Consider the following 16,451-nt stretch of genomic DNA (forward strand, 5'->3'; position numbering starts at 1 on the left):
TGCCCCGTATTCCTGCCATTCAGTGCAAGCTCTGCATGGACCAGCCACTGGCTCTGTGCAGTAGTTCTGTGTGCATGGAGAGCAACACCTGCATGGTGCTGTGTTCTTCCTGGGAGCGTCAGGGACCCTGAGGGTATGGTACCCCAAAAGACCCAAGTGCTAGTGACAAAATGAACAGGGGGAAGAGACGAGATAATGATCACCAGACCAATAACACATGTCGTTAGGGCAGGATCTGGAGTGTGTTTCACAAGCCAGAGCTGACAGTATAGAAACACCACTGCTACTAGGTTGCAGCTGTGTGAGTAGAACAATAAAGGTGCCACTGGGAGGGGACACTGCCCAGTTTGGTACTGCAAAACAGTACCGTTGAGCTTAGTAGTGACAAACTTTTCTGACCATCAGCACCCATCACACTGATCCTCTCCCCCTTGCAGCACCCAAGGGCTTGCAGCACCTTTTTACACACACACACGCACACGCTCCCCCGACCCTCCCCCAACATAGGTACAACAAGGTGAGAGGGGAGGTTTGGTCTTCACCCGCAGTGACAAGATGCGTCTTTCTGTAGCAGAGTTCAGTGGCAACTGTACTAAGAAAACAGCAGCCAGCAGCACTGCCAGACCAGCAGCCCTCTTACATGCTCCCTGTGCACACAGCTCACGCAGGAAAGTTCAACCAAGGGCCTTTTTAATGGAAGTTCATAGGAACACACCATGCGCAGGTTAGTTTGCTCACACATGTATCATCTTCTGCATTCTTCAAGCCTTTTCGAGGTTCGCCTGTTCTGTGCCCTCAGACCCCACGGCTGCTGCCACGAGCCAGTGGGCCAGGCCTTGGCAGAATAACTGCTTTTACTAGTACCACAGTTAAAATTCGGGTATGGTACCCAGCCACAAAAACAACAGCACTGTGACACACAGGCTCTGGGCACAGGACAGGCTGCACTCCTCCAGTGGAGTGGAGCCGAGAGTTATTTGGCAAAGTTACCACCGCTGCCGTGAGCCTCCAGCTCAGTGCTGCGCAATGCTTCAGCACACTTAGTTTTGCCCTCAGAGTTCATGGCTTCTAGCCCAGCTGCCCCACGGCTGCTTTGGTTTAGTGAGAAGCAGCAGTAGAGCTGGGGAGATCACACACTGCTACAAACCCACCAGCATCCAGCAAGACTCAACACAGCACAGAGGGTTCTGGGAAAGGCAGCGGAGGTGGGGAAAGTCCAGTGTTGTGGTGGAAACGCTTCCCAGCACCAAGACCTGAAACCAACTGTGGCCTTGCCACAGCTGGAGGCAGGAGCACTAGTCTTCAGCCAGCGGAGGGGGGGCCAGATGGAGCTTGAAGTTCTCGTTCTGGAAGACACTGCTGGTGGCCGGGTCACCGTGGGAAATGCTGAGCAGCCCGTGCTTTTCACCACCGTGGCCACGAGACAGTTCTGTCAGGAGAGCTAGCTACAAGACAAAACCCAGACAGATCACTGTCCGGCAGCCTGGGCAGACTGCCTAGAAGCACTCGTGCAAGATGCAGAAAGACAAAGTGTTCATGGCGGGGCTCACCTTTTTCCTGCAGCAATTAGAAAAACCTTAACACATGTAAAGAACAGGGTATATATGGTATGTAGTGACCCTATAGAGCTCAGTGCAGGACAACAGTCCTGAACTAAACAACTTTCCAGGTGTCTTTAGGTTGTTTTAAAGTTACATAATTGAAAAACAATCCCAGAAAGAGCTGAAAGTGCCAACAACTGCAGCCAAAACAGGCAGGAGGCACAAGGAAAATGCAAGGGACAGAGGGAGGCTGCACTCTCCTTGGGACAACATGGGGGACACGAGGAGGGACACTTCTGTGCAATCACAGGAGCCACACGGTGTCTGGAGGGGAGGTTATTTGCAAATCTAAAAAGAACCCGAGAAACCTCACACCATAGACACTTTTCAGGCCCAGCCCCAAAGCCAGAGGCATTTCCATGGTTTCACTGCCAGCAAATTCCCCAGCTCTGTCAGAAGCAGCGTGGCTGCCTTGTGATGTGAAACAGCCAGCTTTATGCACAGTAAATTGCCAGTGCTAAACGAAACCCAAGAGAAAAGCCAAAGCCCACGCTGCCAGTGCCAATATCTGGTTTGACAACATGCAAAATATCCTTCACCAATTTAAAACCAAAAGGAAAACAGGTGGTACGTACTCTGGAGGTTCCTCGGTTGAGTTGGCAGAGTTGGTCAAAAGCTTGGATTTGCTGAGGATCCAACAGAGACTCTGAACTTGCCTGATAAAGAGAGTGAGAAGGTTACAGAGAAAACGCACAAGATGTCAAGTTCATATAACAGAAATTGATCCCTGCTCCTGTCCTTGGTTCTGGAGCAGCCAGTCTGTAGCCTCTTCGGGGAGGCTTTTTTAGCCATCTTTCCTCTGGCTTGAGAAACCACTGTGTGCACCTTTGTTTTGGAAAAAAAAAATTCTTGCACAAAGGACAGAGATACCCTTACATCCACAATGACTTATTGTTGGTGTCTGTAGCTGACGGCAGACAGACTTAACAGTAGTAAGTTAGAAGGGGGTGGGGGTGGGGGGGTGGGGAAAGGAGAGGCAGAAAAAGAGAGAAAGAAAAGGGATGGGAAAACTCCCCTGCAGCCAGCTGGGAAGAGAAGTAAAGGGTCTCTGTGGATGAGCAGCCTCTCCAGGGCTCTTCCCCAGGCAGCAGCAGCTCTCCCCAGTCCTTTCTCATCATCTCCTGATAGTGTCCCCCAGCCCCGCTCAGCCTCCCTACTGGGTCCCAGCACAGCACCAACTGCAGCATGCCGTGATCGGGCGCAGATTGTGCATGGCTGTTATGGGGAATGATTACTGTGCCAATGACTACTATATATTAATGATATCTCTCCTAAGGTCCATTTTTTCCCTAGTAGGATGTTACAGACTAAAAGCTAGGAAATGAGGGGGGAAAGGGGGGGGGGGGGGGAGGCAAGGCAACTCACACATCAGTGGCAGCCATGTCCCCTGAGAAACCAGACACAACAGACATCTCGGTACTGCCCAGTAGCGTCAGCCTTTGCTGGGTGCAAGGGTAAGTGTCACCCCAGCAGCGCCGGGGCAGTTACAGAGCTGTAGGTGAGAGCAAACAGAATTGCAAATAGAGGGACTGTAGCCTGCAACAAAAGCATTAACGCAAAGAGGGCTGCATATATACTCAAACTGCTTTAAAAGGCATCATTTACACATCCCAGGGAGAGATGACAGAGCATCACAGATTCTTGTAGGTTTGTTCCATTTTATCACATCACAATGTTTCTATTTTGAATGTTTCTGCTCATATTCCAAAGCAAAAGCATCATCAAGAAACTACAACAGGAGCCAGAGAGAACAGCCTCCCTCCTCATGAGCAGCAATCTGGCATCTGTTGTCTCTGGGAATCTATTTTTGAGGGAACATTCAATGTTCATTCTCAAATATTTTCCCCAAAATACATTTCCTAAGGGCTATTAACCCAAAATGCTACAGTCCTACCAGTGGGTACTGACTGAAGTTGCATTTACTTTAAACTCTCTTTGGCAATGGATCAAGCCCAACATGAAGAACTAGTATTGCTGCCTTCAAGAAGTGCCATCAACTGGAATTGAGGCTGAACTCCTGGCCCCACAGTGGCAGAGGGGGCTTCACTGTTCCTCTGGAGTCAGGCAGGGTCACCAGGAGTCAGAACCATTCCCAGTCACGCACAAGCGTGCTCCTCTCTGCACTTACAGGCTCCTACCAGCCGTGAGGCCCTTCTCCCAGGGCAGGCATTCTCCTTTGGGGATTGCTGCAGCGCATTTGCTGCCACACTCAGCTTGCTTTGTACTTCTCATGCTTTATGGTGTGTTTAAAGAGCATGTTCGAAAGCTCTGTGAAGATAACTCCCAGTCCTATTTGGGGAAATAAGCGCATACTACAGCAATGTGGTGCTGTGCGGGGCACAGCACGCTGGCTCCCAAGCTTCTCTGGAAGAACTTGCCGTCGGCTCTTCACAAGAGCCAGCAAGACTTGGCAAACGCCCTAGAAAGCACACTCCGATAATTATCCTAAGCCTGGGGTACGCTGCCGTCCAGGTTTAAGGTACAGCTTGTGGCTGCTGCTGCCTGGGGGAGCTGCAGTCTGCATGACAGCTCCGTCTCGTGGCCCCAGAGAAGCACGCTATGTCCTGGCAGAGCTAAGAGCCTCTTGGACAGGGCCCTTCTGAGGAGCCCTGCCCAAAGTGGATGACGAGCTGTGGTCCGTAGTGGGTTGGAGGGAAGATGCACTGAACCCGCCACAGGTTTCCTGAAGCCTGAATCATTCTGTTACTCTCCTGAAGCCACGTGCATCTTGCCTTTGAGATGTTTATCAGACAGTCTGAGAAGAGAGGAATGTCCCAAGTGCAGATAGCTTATGCTGGAAGCATGTGCTCCAACTCACTTCTTCCCGCTCCAAGATATGCTTTATATTGTAAATAACTATTTGCTAATCACCAATCAAGGAGCCAATCGTCCATACTCCCTACACACACAGCATAGGCTTTGAACCAGAGAGCCTATGACAGTGAGGGTCACGTATCTGGAGCTGGCAGGTTGTACAGGCGCTTCCAAGGGACATGCAGGTCATTCTCACTTGGAAAAAAACAACAAAAAGCAAGGAAAAACTGCCCTCCACAGTTGCTGTAGCCACAGGCATTCAAGAACAAGGAAAATGTGATATAATTGGCCTCCCCTCTTCTGCTATCTCTCTACCACGCGTATGTAACTATCAATCAGACTGTTCTCCAGGCTGATGAGCTGAAATATTGCAGGCAATTCTTTCTGTTGTCATGGAAACAACTGCTGTCAGGCCTTTTCCTTTTTTAACTGTGTCACTAAAGGCATGTTTTCCTTCAGGAGCTACAGGGAGGTTCTCAGAGTCCAGCATCAGCACTCAGGCATTAGCAGAATCCACTCGGTTCACTGGCTCACCCCGCAACACAGCTTCTGCCTCCAGTGCTACTGCAGGGCCAGCCCGCTCGTTATTGTCCAAGATCAGTATGAAGCGGTTCGGCACCTCCAAGCCATTTTCAGCGAAATCCTTATGCCCCTTCGGAAAGGCCTCAGACTAGATGCAGGACCCAAGAGACACAATTTATCCCCTTGAGGATCTGGGCCAGCATGGAGAAGAAAGGTTCCTTTTTGTTTTACAGTTCTCAGATCCCACCACTATAATGCTAATCTCCGTTGCACATTTTGCTTGCACATATTCCACCCACCTCCGGTAGTCACCACACAGCCCTCCTAAGCCTGCAATTATCTTTAATTTAACAGCTACAAAATCCATCATCAGCTAGTGCCTAAGCAAAGCAGATCATACAGCAGTTGTAAGCAGAGGCACTGTTAATAGTCACGTCAAGAGATCCATCTAAGTGCTGTCTCTCAGAGCCATACCTTCCACAAAAGATACTGCTACATCAATTAGAGCATCAGCACCACATTACCCCAGGGGGCTGCTCTGTAACACAGGGCAGATACAGCCAGAAGTCCTGGGGAAGGTTTCGGGATTCCTAGGAACAAAAGCAACACCCACCTCCCTCAGAGCCAAATCCACAGGCAATGGACACCAAGTCCACATTCTGCCATTCCTCCCCTGCAGCTCTTACTTCACCATGGCTCAAGTAGCCTTCCAAAAGGTACCCAAATTCAGTTTTGTAATGAAAACTGAGCCAATTAATGTAAAACTAAGTAGATCTACTTCTCTTCTGCGGGATAAGGACCTGCTGTTTTCATGGTAGTCCCAGGAATCTGGAACAATCAACCAAAAAGAAAGCAAGGCAGGCAGCTGCTCTGCCCAAAGTCACTAGAATGACACTAACATTACAAAATTGTTAATGAACTTCAGAAAACCTCAGGACATCCCTTGCAGAACAAAAGTATGCTGCTGCAGACCTCTGCAGAGCTACTGCAGAGCAATGCACCACTTCTACAGGACGGATGCAAACCAGCCGATCACTGTGGAGGTGGAAACAGAGTCTTGCAAGTCACTCTGGGCAATGCAGCAAGTGGGCAAACCTTTGCTGGGAGGAAGTCCCAGAGCCACGGTAGCTGCTCTACGGCAGCAGAACACGCTGCTTTGAGATCAGCCTCCACAGTGTTTTACCACTTACCTCTGCTAGCACACACAGGAGCAAAACCCCTGGCAGCAGGCCAGGCCCTGCCTGCTCCTGTTTGGATGCAGCAGCAGCCGGTACCACTGGGGCTGGCAGCAGCAGGCAAACCAGGACCTGTGGTCTGCAAGTAAACAGAAGCACCGACTCACCAAAGCCCATCACAGAGCAGCCTTCCCTCAGCACAGCTACAGCAGAAGCAATCTGTCACACAGGTCTGTGCTACAGCTCTGTCCTCTGATCTCTTCAGGAGCAGAATGGGAAAGGCAGATGTCTCTTATTTCCAGTTGAACTTAGCTGAACTTAAGGAGCAAACCTCTCAAGGCAAGGGAGAGGACAGGCTTATTTGTGCTCTGATAGACTTACTGCTGCTGCAACATGAGATACTGCAGTAACTGAGAGAGGAGGAAGGAGAACTGTCTGTATTAAATATCTAGAAACACATTGACATACCTCCATTCTCCCTCTGCTAGCTGGTCTGTTTAGCAGCTCGTGTTTACACCAGGCACTGTTGGAATATTCCCTTGGAGTTCCACTGATGCCTTCAGCCAAAGGAGCAATAATGCTGTTCAGGATTAATTAAACAAAACCCACATATCCTCACTGGACACTATGGCCCAGCAGATGAGATATTTATTTATAATGTAGCAGGCTTTGAGGGAAGCATGGCAGCACATGGATTAAACATTACATAAAGATGATGCACAACAGGCCTGTGCTCAGGCTCATCTCAGTTCAGTGCCTGAACCCAAGAGGACAGAAGCGTCATGCATGAAGGCAAGCGATTCATTTTCTAAGCATGAGCTAAGAGGCTGTTAAACAGCATCCCACAAGAGCCAACCACAGAACACTCAAGAGGTGCAGTGTTCTCTCAATAGCAGGAGTTTGGGGAGAGAAAAGGAAGGTAAAGACATGTAGAAAAAGGAAGAAGTCCTACTTGGTGCAAGAAGGATTAGTGAACCCTCCTGCTAGAGGCTTATTGATAACGTGACCCCAAACCTTACAGAAAACCCAAGCGGATGCCTCTGCTATCTGTCCCCTTTGTAGCTCCTGACACCCATGCAGAAATCTGTTACTGCTGTTTAGGAGGGAAGTTTATAATGTGCTTAAGAACAGCTCTGGTCCTGGGTGCTCAGCTGCAGCTGCCCAAGCCTGTCTATGCTCAATGCACATATAAACCAACAAAACATACTGTTTTTGTTGTGCAGCATGAGGGTAAAGGGAATGGGGGGGAAGGCAGGACATGGAAACTGCAGCTTTCCATTTAAGGGATTTGCAAGAGACAGATCCTCATCTGCCACCTGCATTTCTGAACCACCCTCCAGAACAGCCAGTGACGCCCTTGGCTACAGCAAACGCCACTGAACCAGCCGTAATTCCCTCCCATACCCTCCCATCTGGGGACTACAAACAACCAAAACCTCAGCTTCTATCTATTTTGCTCCCCTCCTTCAGAGGAACATCAGAAGAAAGGAGTCATCTGCACCCTTCTTAACCCTTTGGCCTTTTGGTTATTTCTCAGCTTGGAATGAGTACAAACCATGGAGGTGAGCAGCAATTGCCCCCCTCCAGCAGCAGCAGCAAGCACAACACCACAGGCAGAGGTTACTGACAGTGCAGTGTACTGACTCTCCAGCCTGCCCTGGGTCTGGAAAAGCAGCCTCTCCTAGCAGATGGGAAGTCACACGCTTTCTTTCTTGTCTGTGCTCCAAGGCAGATCTGCAAAGACAGACTGAAAGCTTGCAATTTCACAGCGAAGACGTGCGTAACAGGCTGTGCTGGTTCCTTGGAGGACGGATATATGGCTGTCAAGCATTGTGCTAAACTACACATAACTATTGGCAACAGTGACTGATGCAGTTTGTGGAATATCAACAGGTTGCAACAGCCCAGCATCTGTCACCATATTTAAATGAGTCTGTTCTACAGATCCTCCTACATATGAAATGTTTTATTAAAAGGGAAGAAATTTTCATCAAACCATAGGAATAGTTTCTTCGAAATTGAGATGTAAAGTAAAGCAAAAATTACCCACTGAAATTTTGCCATCTTTTCTCTTAACCAGAACACACCACTTCCCCAAGTGATCCTGGGAGCACAGGGTAGCCAGTCCAACTGGTCTTTGCTTTAGGCAGTTTGAAAGTCAGCTGTCTTTACTTCATGTTAGCCTCTCGCAGGTCCTAGAGTGCAAGACTTTGGATTGTAGGCAGTAAAAGGAAAACTTCTGCCAGGCTACAGATTGCTATATATGAAGGACAGGGGAAACAATTACAATTCAGTCTGATATTCTCAAAAATCCCCAACAAAACAAACTAACCCACCCCCCAGTATGAGAACTCCAAGAAAACAGTCAATTTTGATTTAAAAGCTGCTAAAGGATAATTTTGGGTTTGAAATTAGTCTTTTTAAATCTGTATTTTATTTTCAGTTTTAGCTTTGGTGCCACTCCTCCTCTACCTGCTAGTTAAGACTCCTGCACTCAGTTTTCTTCTGAATCACTTTTGTTTCCAATACATTACAAGAAATCTTACAACACAGATGTTCTGCTGATGAGAAGCCAATGGTACAAAGTGTCTCTAGTTCCTTCCTCACATGGATTTCCTACACGTTGTTGAAGAAGTTAAGGAATCTACCACCAAAGCCAACTCCAAAGCTAAAGGACCAGGCATTTTCTCAGTTAATACGTATGTGGGAATATTCTCTACCGTGGAGAATGCACAACCTTGTAACTGCTTGGTGTCATTTGGGGGGGAAGCGGGGGAATCACGCCTGGATATTTTCAAAGTTATAAAGCCCTTGGAAAATTTTAATGTTGCTGGGAGTCAAGCTAATAACTGACAGTCACCACTACACTGACAACAGTAAAATTGGCTCTGTCTACTGATTGATGGAGGTCATGTGACATTTGTCTAGCTCTAAAATAAGTATTGGTGAAAAAAAAAGTCCTAAACATTCATTCTTACCCGGTAGAAGGCACACAGACATGCTGCAGAGGGACATTTAACATCTCAGTTCAGCAATACCCTATGGTACCAACACCTCACAGGTGGAAGTTAGTCAAGAAGCTCCGGGTTGGATGGAAGGCTGTGTTGCAAAGAGAGACGCTGGTGGCAGGCTGCAGAACAGAGCTCAAAGGTAGAGTCTGACAAACTGGATTAACTATGGATCACATTCATTGTCCATCCTGGCGTGACTTGACAGGATTAAACTCCTGAATAAAACATATTTGCCATCTGGACAGCTCTAACAATGATGCCCTTAGAACTCAGGCACATTCTCAAACAGGGAATAACCAGAGCATGTCAGCTTAGGGGTTCATGGCATTTTCTGCAGAGCTTATAGCCCAAGAGCCAAGACTGTGTTCCTCTTCCTGATCCCTAGTATGTAGGCTGGCAGAATAAATGTAAAACACAAACTAGCTCACTGAAACAAGGCAAATTAGTTTTGGAGATCAATGACTAAGATATCAGGAGTATTTCACTTATGCATTTAGGCAGAAGCCCAGCTACTGTACTTTCACCTAATATGCCTCAGTTAACTTCAAACACCACAACGCAAAAAAGCACTGCAAGTTTTAAATTGGATTAAAAAACCACCACAAACACACAAGCTTTCATTTCTTTTAACACTCATTTATGGTATGATATAAGGTAAGGAGGACAGGAAATACGACCCGTTTAGACCCAGAAGATTACCCTTGGGAAGACAGCAGAGGTTAGGGGATAACACAGAAAGCACAAACTTTTGGTAGCAAAACCAGAGGAAAAGCCCCTTTGCACTTTTCTCGCTATTCTCCTTCGCTGGGGCAGAATGTCTCAAGCCTTCATCACAGCAAGGCTCCATTTAAATAAGTGCTATCACCAGATTCAATAACGGTTCAGTGCTGGCTTGTGGCATCTCTCCACCTCCCCCAATTTCAAGGCAATTGCTACAGAAGTCATGCATGCAAAGCTGGGACAGAGAAAACACTGTCTGTTGAGCTGTCGTTTCACATATAAATCTCAACAACATTGCAAAATTCAAACTGACAGTCTTTGTTTCAGCAGAGCAGAATTGGTACTATGAAATGCACTCCAGATGCTCAGTGGCATTTCTCAGTATGAATCTATTCCTAATTCAAGGCTTGCTAAGAAAATAAATACCTAAACTGAAGATTGCATTATGGGGAAAAACAAAACAAAAAACCCCCAACACATTAGATATTGCCAAGAGACGGACTAAGCTTTCAGGGTCTTCAAAGTGGTTGCAAAGAAATAGCCTCCCCACAGATCTATATGCAAAATGTCCCAGAAGCTTCGGAGCTGGCTCTCCGGAGTCTAGGGAAGGCAGGGCTGGAAGCACAACTGTGTTAGCATAACCTCCCTCTGGGATTTCCTGTTCATTGTTTGCAGAAACACCAGCTGTGGAAGCAAGAGCAGCTTGACAAACACAGACCTTTGCCCCGTGTCAGCAGAGTTGAGAGGGAACACAGAGAAGCCCTTCACCAGAGAACTGCAGCACCAAAAGGCTGAACAAACCTTTTGACAAAGAGAAATAAATCCCTTCTGTGCCTGGGGTGGCACCAGAGACCAGTGACCTCTGCTATCTTGGACCCAGGCTGAGGAGGACCCTTGGGAACACATGAATGTGACTCAGAGTGGGGGGGGGACCCCTACCAGTCTCCCCTTCAGTCCCCTTTGCTTGCCCACACCTCTCCTCTCCAGCATCGTGCATCATCCACCAGGCTACCGTAGAAAACGCACCTTTCAGACAGACCTCAATTCTGCACAGACCAGTGTCATGCCAAAACAAGCACGGGGAGCTTAGCTGTTTTCATGCTTAATTCTCTGCTTAAATTTACTTGAGGCTGCACAAGACCAAACCCTACCATACTGGCATGCACCAGCCTGCCTCCAGCAAGAGCTTCTGTGCTCCAGGTAACCCTCCTCATCCTTCTGCTTTTGGCTCCAGTGGAGCCAGGTAATAGGCACATCCATCTCCTCCGCTTCGCATTCCCAGCACTTAGCCCGCGAGAAGTAGTCTGTTCTGTAACTCAGACTATTGCCTGGCCAAATGAATCATTACCTCACAGGGTTAATTAACACTACTGAGCGGCAATTGTTAAGCAAACAAACTTCCTGGAAAAGCTAGAGATTTTACAGTCTTTTGCCAAGTCTAAATATATGCAGCTTTTTAAAGATCTGACTGTGCAACAGTTTAATCACATGCGAGCACAACAGTTAAATATTATAATTTAAATATATGAGGAACATCACAAACTTGGAGAGGATCTGGGACATCAGGAGGAAGAAGTGGGGGGGCCTGAAGCGGTGCTCGGGCTCTGATGAGGCAGAGCCAAGCTGTGCTGGGTCGGCTGTGTGGAGCAGGAAGCGATGGGCTTCTCTGCCAAGAGCACATGACAGACAGCAGGGAAGCATTCAGCACTCTCAGATGGTCTGGCATGGACATTTTCTAGCCAGCGCTAGATGATCCATGCTGTAACCCCTTTTCCTCCCCATCCGGTCTCTCCACGTCTCCCTTTAAGCCCAGAGTCCCAGCCAGCCCCTCACTTTTACAGACAGATCAGTTAAATAAAGGGAAGCATCTTCTCCCTGCACCAATCATTCCCATGTCATCTGGAGCATTTTCTGCTTCGTTCTACTACAGGGTACATCCAGACCGGTATTAAAGGGGAGACACAGGGGTTCTCTGACTGACTAGCCCATGAGAAATCCAGTGATAACCAAGCTGTAAGGTTCTGGAATGAAATGTCAGGCACTTTAATGATGAATGTAGTTTTAGTACTTAATTTTGCCTTTAGCTTTTAAAGTTAAACCGGGTCTGTCACACCCATTTGCACACATTCCTTTGGAGCAGAAGTGTAGAGGGTAAAATATGGGGCTGCTGAATGTGCCTAACTTTGGATCCAGTATCCATATTTTACTGTGGCAGGACAGTACACAAAATGACGAGCATTTGTAAGCAGACTGTTTGGACCACAAACAATTTACAATCTCCTGGGAAAGCTTTTCTTTCTGTCACCATATAAGAAACTAACACAATTTGATTGCAAAGACTGTGTAGCGCTCCATGCATTCCTCAGAGATTACTTTTCCCCCAAGTCTCCCTTCAAGCAGGAAGCTTTTTTTTTGTTAATACAGAAGCTGATGGAAGTTGACTAATGCTGTTAGCTATCTTTTGATCGGAATTGATTTGGCAGAAATTGAAATAATCTGCTAGAAGAAAACAAAAGTACTACTATAAAAACCTACTCCAAGATTGAATTACTTTGGTTTCAGAAGTGGAAAAACGTTGCTTTGCATGCATCTGTGCGGTGACAAATGCACAAAGTACCTTGAGGCATTTAGGAACAAAGGGTCATCAACGACCACCTTTGCCAGAACACGGGGCAGTGGAGTTCAGCTCCCCACGGTGCAATACCCCTAAAAGACATCCCAACAAGCTACCTGCCATTTTTGCTTACAATCCACAGTACCATGCCAGGGAAAAGACAGAAGAATGCATATTGAGACTGAACTTCTGTTTGAATTAGGGTTGGTGAAATTTCTTGCACACAAATACTGACAATAAATACAAACTAATTATCTGTTCTCTCACCCAAATCCAGCTGCATCAGTCTTGTTTACATGCAAGCTTCTTAAAACATTGTGCAAGCACTTAGCGAGTCAAACCAATTCCAGACCCTTTACCCAGAGCCAGGTTATCTGTTAAGAAGGTGGAACGGAGGCTCCATGATCCAGCCACAAGGATCATGCCAGCTTTTAATACAAGTTTTATGTAAAACACACCTAAAAATAGTTTGAAAGGAACTGTCCCCAATGGCCCATCCCAGGCTCTCACAAACAAGACAAAGCAGTGGATGCATCTAGCAGGCAATCAGCTGCAAGCATCCAGCTTCCCCTCACGCTGGCTAGCAGTTCCCAGACCTTCTGGATGAACACATTTCTATTACTTCCACAGCTCTGCATACCTACGCCAAAACAAAATGACATTCATACACGTGACTAGTTAGCTGCTGATACTGTTTGACAGTTACTAATTGTGGGCTTGTCTGGAAGCAAAGACAGACAGGAGAACAAAGTGACGAAGTCTATAAGCACTGCTTGAAGTTTACTTGAAGAGAAACTGCCTCGCAAACCTTACCTGTGCCAAGGATGCTCCACTTCCTTTTTTTAGCTCTGAGAAGTTCTGACTCAGTTTTCCTCCCTTGTTACTTGAGTTGCATTTATAGCACATCCACCTCATCAAGCCTTTAGTTACCGTCCCGCACTCTTTACTCAGCAGACACAGCGAATGGTACAAGTGGCCACAGCTGTAAAGACAAGAATTCTGCTGGGTGCTTGAATGCAGAGCAACACAGCCTGACAGCTCTACACTTTGGAGGGGAAATCACTGGGCAATGGAAAACAAGGCTTTTTATCTGTAAATACAGATCAGCAGTGTATACACTCCCTTCATACCTCCACACCACCCTGTAGTATTTCTAGACTTGCAAAAATAACAGTAGATGCCCATTTGCTGATACAGCTACAGTTCATAATACTAAGGTAATAATGACCTTAACTTATTTTACAGCCAGCTGGCCACAGACAGGAATACTGGAGATGCCAACAGAGTATGTAGTCAGGGCTGCAGTAGATCCAAAATGTACAAATACAGGCAAATGAACCCAGGGTGCTGCAATTGCACAAACCGCATTGCTGGGAGAGATGACAGATAAACTGACAGCTTACTGAACAGCTCTCGCAGAATTGTAAGGCAATTCTTTCCAGCCAAGACAGAGCTGGCTGCATGCAAAGACAGCTGGCTCAGGTGGGTTTGATTAGCCAGCCCTTTTACAGTGCAAGGGAGCAGGGATACATGCTCACAGGAATACATATGATTACTTGTGCAAGTCAAAGACCAGTAGCTTCCCCCCACCCCACCCCTTTTAAAACTACTAACGTAATCGCAGCTGTGATCCTACCCCTTAACTTTACCTGAAAACAATGATTTCATCAGCAGTTTCTTGCCGCCTTTTGTACTGCTGTAGACAAATGCAGCAGTAATCCTGCTTTGGAGTAAGCCCTCTAGTGACAGAAGCTCTTAGGTTACACAGGGACCAGTGGAGATCATGGTTTAAAAGATTCGTAGTTGTCTCTAAAAGGGTCTGTGTGGAAAACAATATACAGAATAACTAGGTCATTTTGTCATCTCCAGACTGCAGAAACTTCATACTGATCAATTCTTCATAACAAGCAGCTTAGCAGATTACTAAGAGCAAAACCAACCCAACAAAATTGCTTCTCTTTGTATGTTTTCTAGCCACTGCCCTCAAAATACTTATCCTTTCATCACATGTTAATGAAGGCAATAGCTTTTCACTCTTAAATAGATAAGTCCTTTATTGATTTTTGTCAAAGAGCATTAAAAGAGACATAGTAGGCTCATTTTTTCATCTTCCATACCAGACCCCCCTTTTTTCTCCTCTACCTGGTAAGCTACTGCTTACATCTCCCATTTTAGGAGAAATGTGCTGATAAAAATCAAAGCCCAAACAAACTATTGCAATTAAAATATGTAAAAACCACTGAATTTCTTCATCTGCTAGTTCTCCCCAAGTGAGATGTCCATTTCTGAAGAGCCAAAAGCAAAATACCCTTAGTTTTTAGCAGTCAGTGCTTCTTTCAGCAACAACAGGTATCAGGCATAGGTGCTCTGGTCCATGATCTACCGATATTCTGTAGCAGCAACTTGCAAAAGGCTGCAGAGGTTGCACCAGCGGTTCACATCTGGACTAGGCCAGATGTGACACACAGCCTGTACCAGACAACTGCCAGGCAATGACAGAGGACCTGTGCTGCTCAGAGCAGACCTTTACCAAAGAATCCAGAGATAATGGCTCTTTATGTTCAGCCCTCTACAGTAAAGCTATCTCCCATTTTATTTTTAAATTGGATGCTGCTGCATGGAGGCCTGAGCAGTAGCTAGGATGGTAGTACCATATGGTAGGCAGAACGAGGGAGGGTGTTTGGAGAAAGACTATGCATTCTGTTTGGGGAAAAGGAGTTTTAGAAAACTGTTGAAATTTGGAGACTGCCTGGGATTTGAGACTGGACAAAGGCAGGAGTGAGATAGAGGTGAAATCTCATTAGGTGACGAAGTACAGCATTACCATTGGGAAGTGGCAAAACAGCCTAATTTAAAGAGCTCTTATTCAAAACTGCATAAAAAGACAAAACATATTGGGTTTGTGCCTTTGAATCCCTAACTGCAGGATGAGTTGGAGAAAAAGCAGATGTTTATCCTTCCAGTACATTTAACATTTACATGGTGAACTACAGAGGTATTCACCATGTACCTGTCAGTCCCTTCACTTGCAATCTGTCTGTGAGCAATACAAACTCATTCCCCTTCCCCCAGTCACACAAATATAAATCACTTGCATGTCCATTTACTTTGTCCTGCAGAGAGAAATGACAAATGAGAGAGAGTAGTAGGCTAGATAGCTAAAAGTAATCCCTGCATACAGCAGTGGACAGGACAGAAATGCATGCAACTTACTTGTTCATAGTTAAAAGTGTCCAGCATTCCCAGGACAAGTCCTTGAATTTCTCCAAGTTTCCCTTTTCCATAAACTGGATCCTGCATGAAGACATGAAAAGCTGCAGCTGAATCACAGGATATGACCATTCTGGCTTTTTTTTTAATCTTTTTTTTTTCTCTCCAGATTGGCATTGCAAACAGAAGTTATGACTCCAGATTTAAAGATGCTGTACATGCACAAGGACAGCAGAATAATCCTATGCAGTGATGGGAAAATTGGTAATTAGCAAAACTGAGGAGATGACAACATCAATACTAATTATTGTGCTTGGGTCAAAAGACTTCAGATGTGACCTTGGAAACTTCATTCAGGAGATGTAAGAGCTGACTGGAGAATGCATTTGAGGAATATCAAAGAAAACAGCAGAAAACACCCTGTAGTGACACAGGACGTATCAACTCCATCTGTGCTGATCCTTAACACCAACTACTATGAGGTTCTGCTGGTCAGTGAGCCCTTGGGCTGCCTGCAGGGCTCCGGGCCCCACGCTGCCAGTGCGCACTCGCCTGGGTCAGAGGGTATTTTGCTCCTGAGTCTCTGTGCATCCACAGGTCACCCCCAAGCTCATTCAACACCCCCTCAGCTGTGGGTTAAAAGAGCACAGACCCAGTGGGCTGTGTAGCTGCGGAGCACTATGCAGGAATCCTGGGCAATCCTGGTCTCACATCCCAGATGACAGAACATCATCTAGGGAACAGGGGCCTGGGGCTCTTCTGTTGCTGCAGGGAAGACTTCCAT

The 16,451-nt window shown here is 46.5% G+C and overlaps 1 protein-coding gene across 9 annotated transcripts in view; it reads right to left on the reverse strand.

Moving 5' to 3' along the window:
* Nucleotides 1-1,016: 1,016 nt before the first annotated feature.
* Nucleotides 1,017-16,451, reverse strand: part of VPS8 (VPS8 subunit of CORVET complex) — an 83,815-nt gene continuing 68,380 nt past the window's right edge. For 5 of the 9 annotated variants that reach the window (XM_052804935.1, XM_052804937.1, XM_052804934.1 and 2 more), the window contains 5 exons: nt 15,671-15,751; nt 14,107-14,276; nt 13,271-13,439; nt 2,177-2,257; nt 1,017-1,445 (listed from right to left, as the gene is read on the reverse strand). In XM_052804935.1, coding sequence (XP_052660895.1) covers nt 1,296-1,445; nt 2,177-2,257; nt 13,271-13,439; nt 14,107-14,276; nt 15,671-15,751 — 651 coding nt within the window. In that variant the 3' untranslated portion in view covers nt 1,017-1,295. Of the gene's footprint in view, nt 1,446-2,176; nt 2,258-6,127; nt 6,252-6,279; nt 10,528-12,724; nt 12,832-13,270; nt 13,440-14,106; nt 14,277-15,670; nt 15,752-16,451 lie in introns of those variants that run through there. The other 4 variants (XM_052804936.1, XR_008237686.1, XR_008237685.1 and 1 more) reach the window with 4 other exon arrangements.

The sequence above is a fragment of the Harpia harpyja genome, chromosome 12 (genome assembly GCF_026419915.1).
Source record: "Harpia harpyja isolate bHarHar1 chromosome 12, bHarHar1 primary haplotype, whole genome shotgun sequence".
Classification (NCBI taxonomy): Eukaryota; Metazoa; Chordata; class Aves; order Accipitriformes; family Accipitridae; genus Harpia; species Harpia harpyja.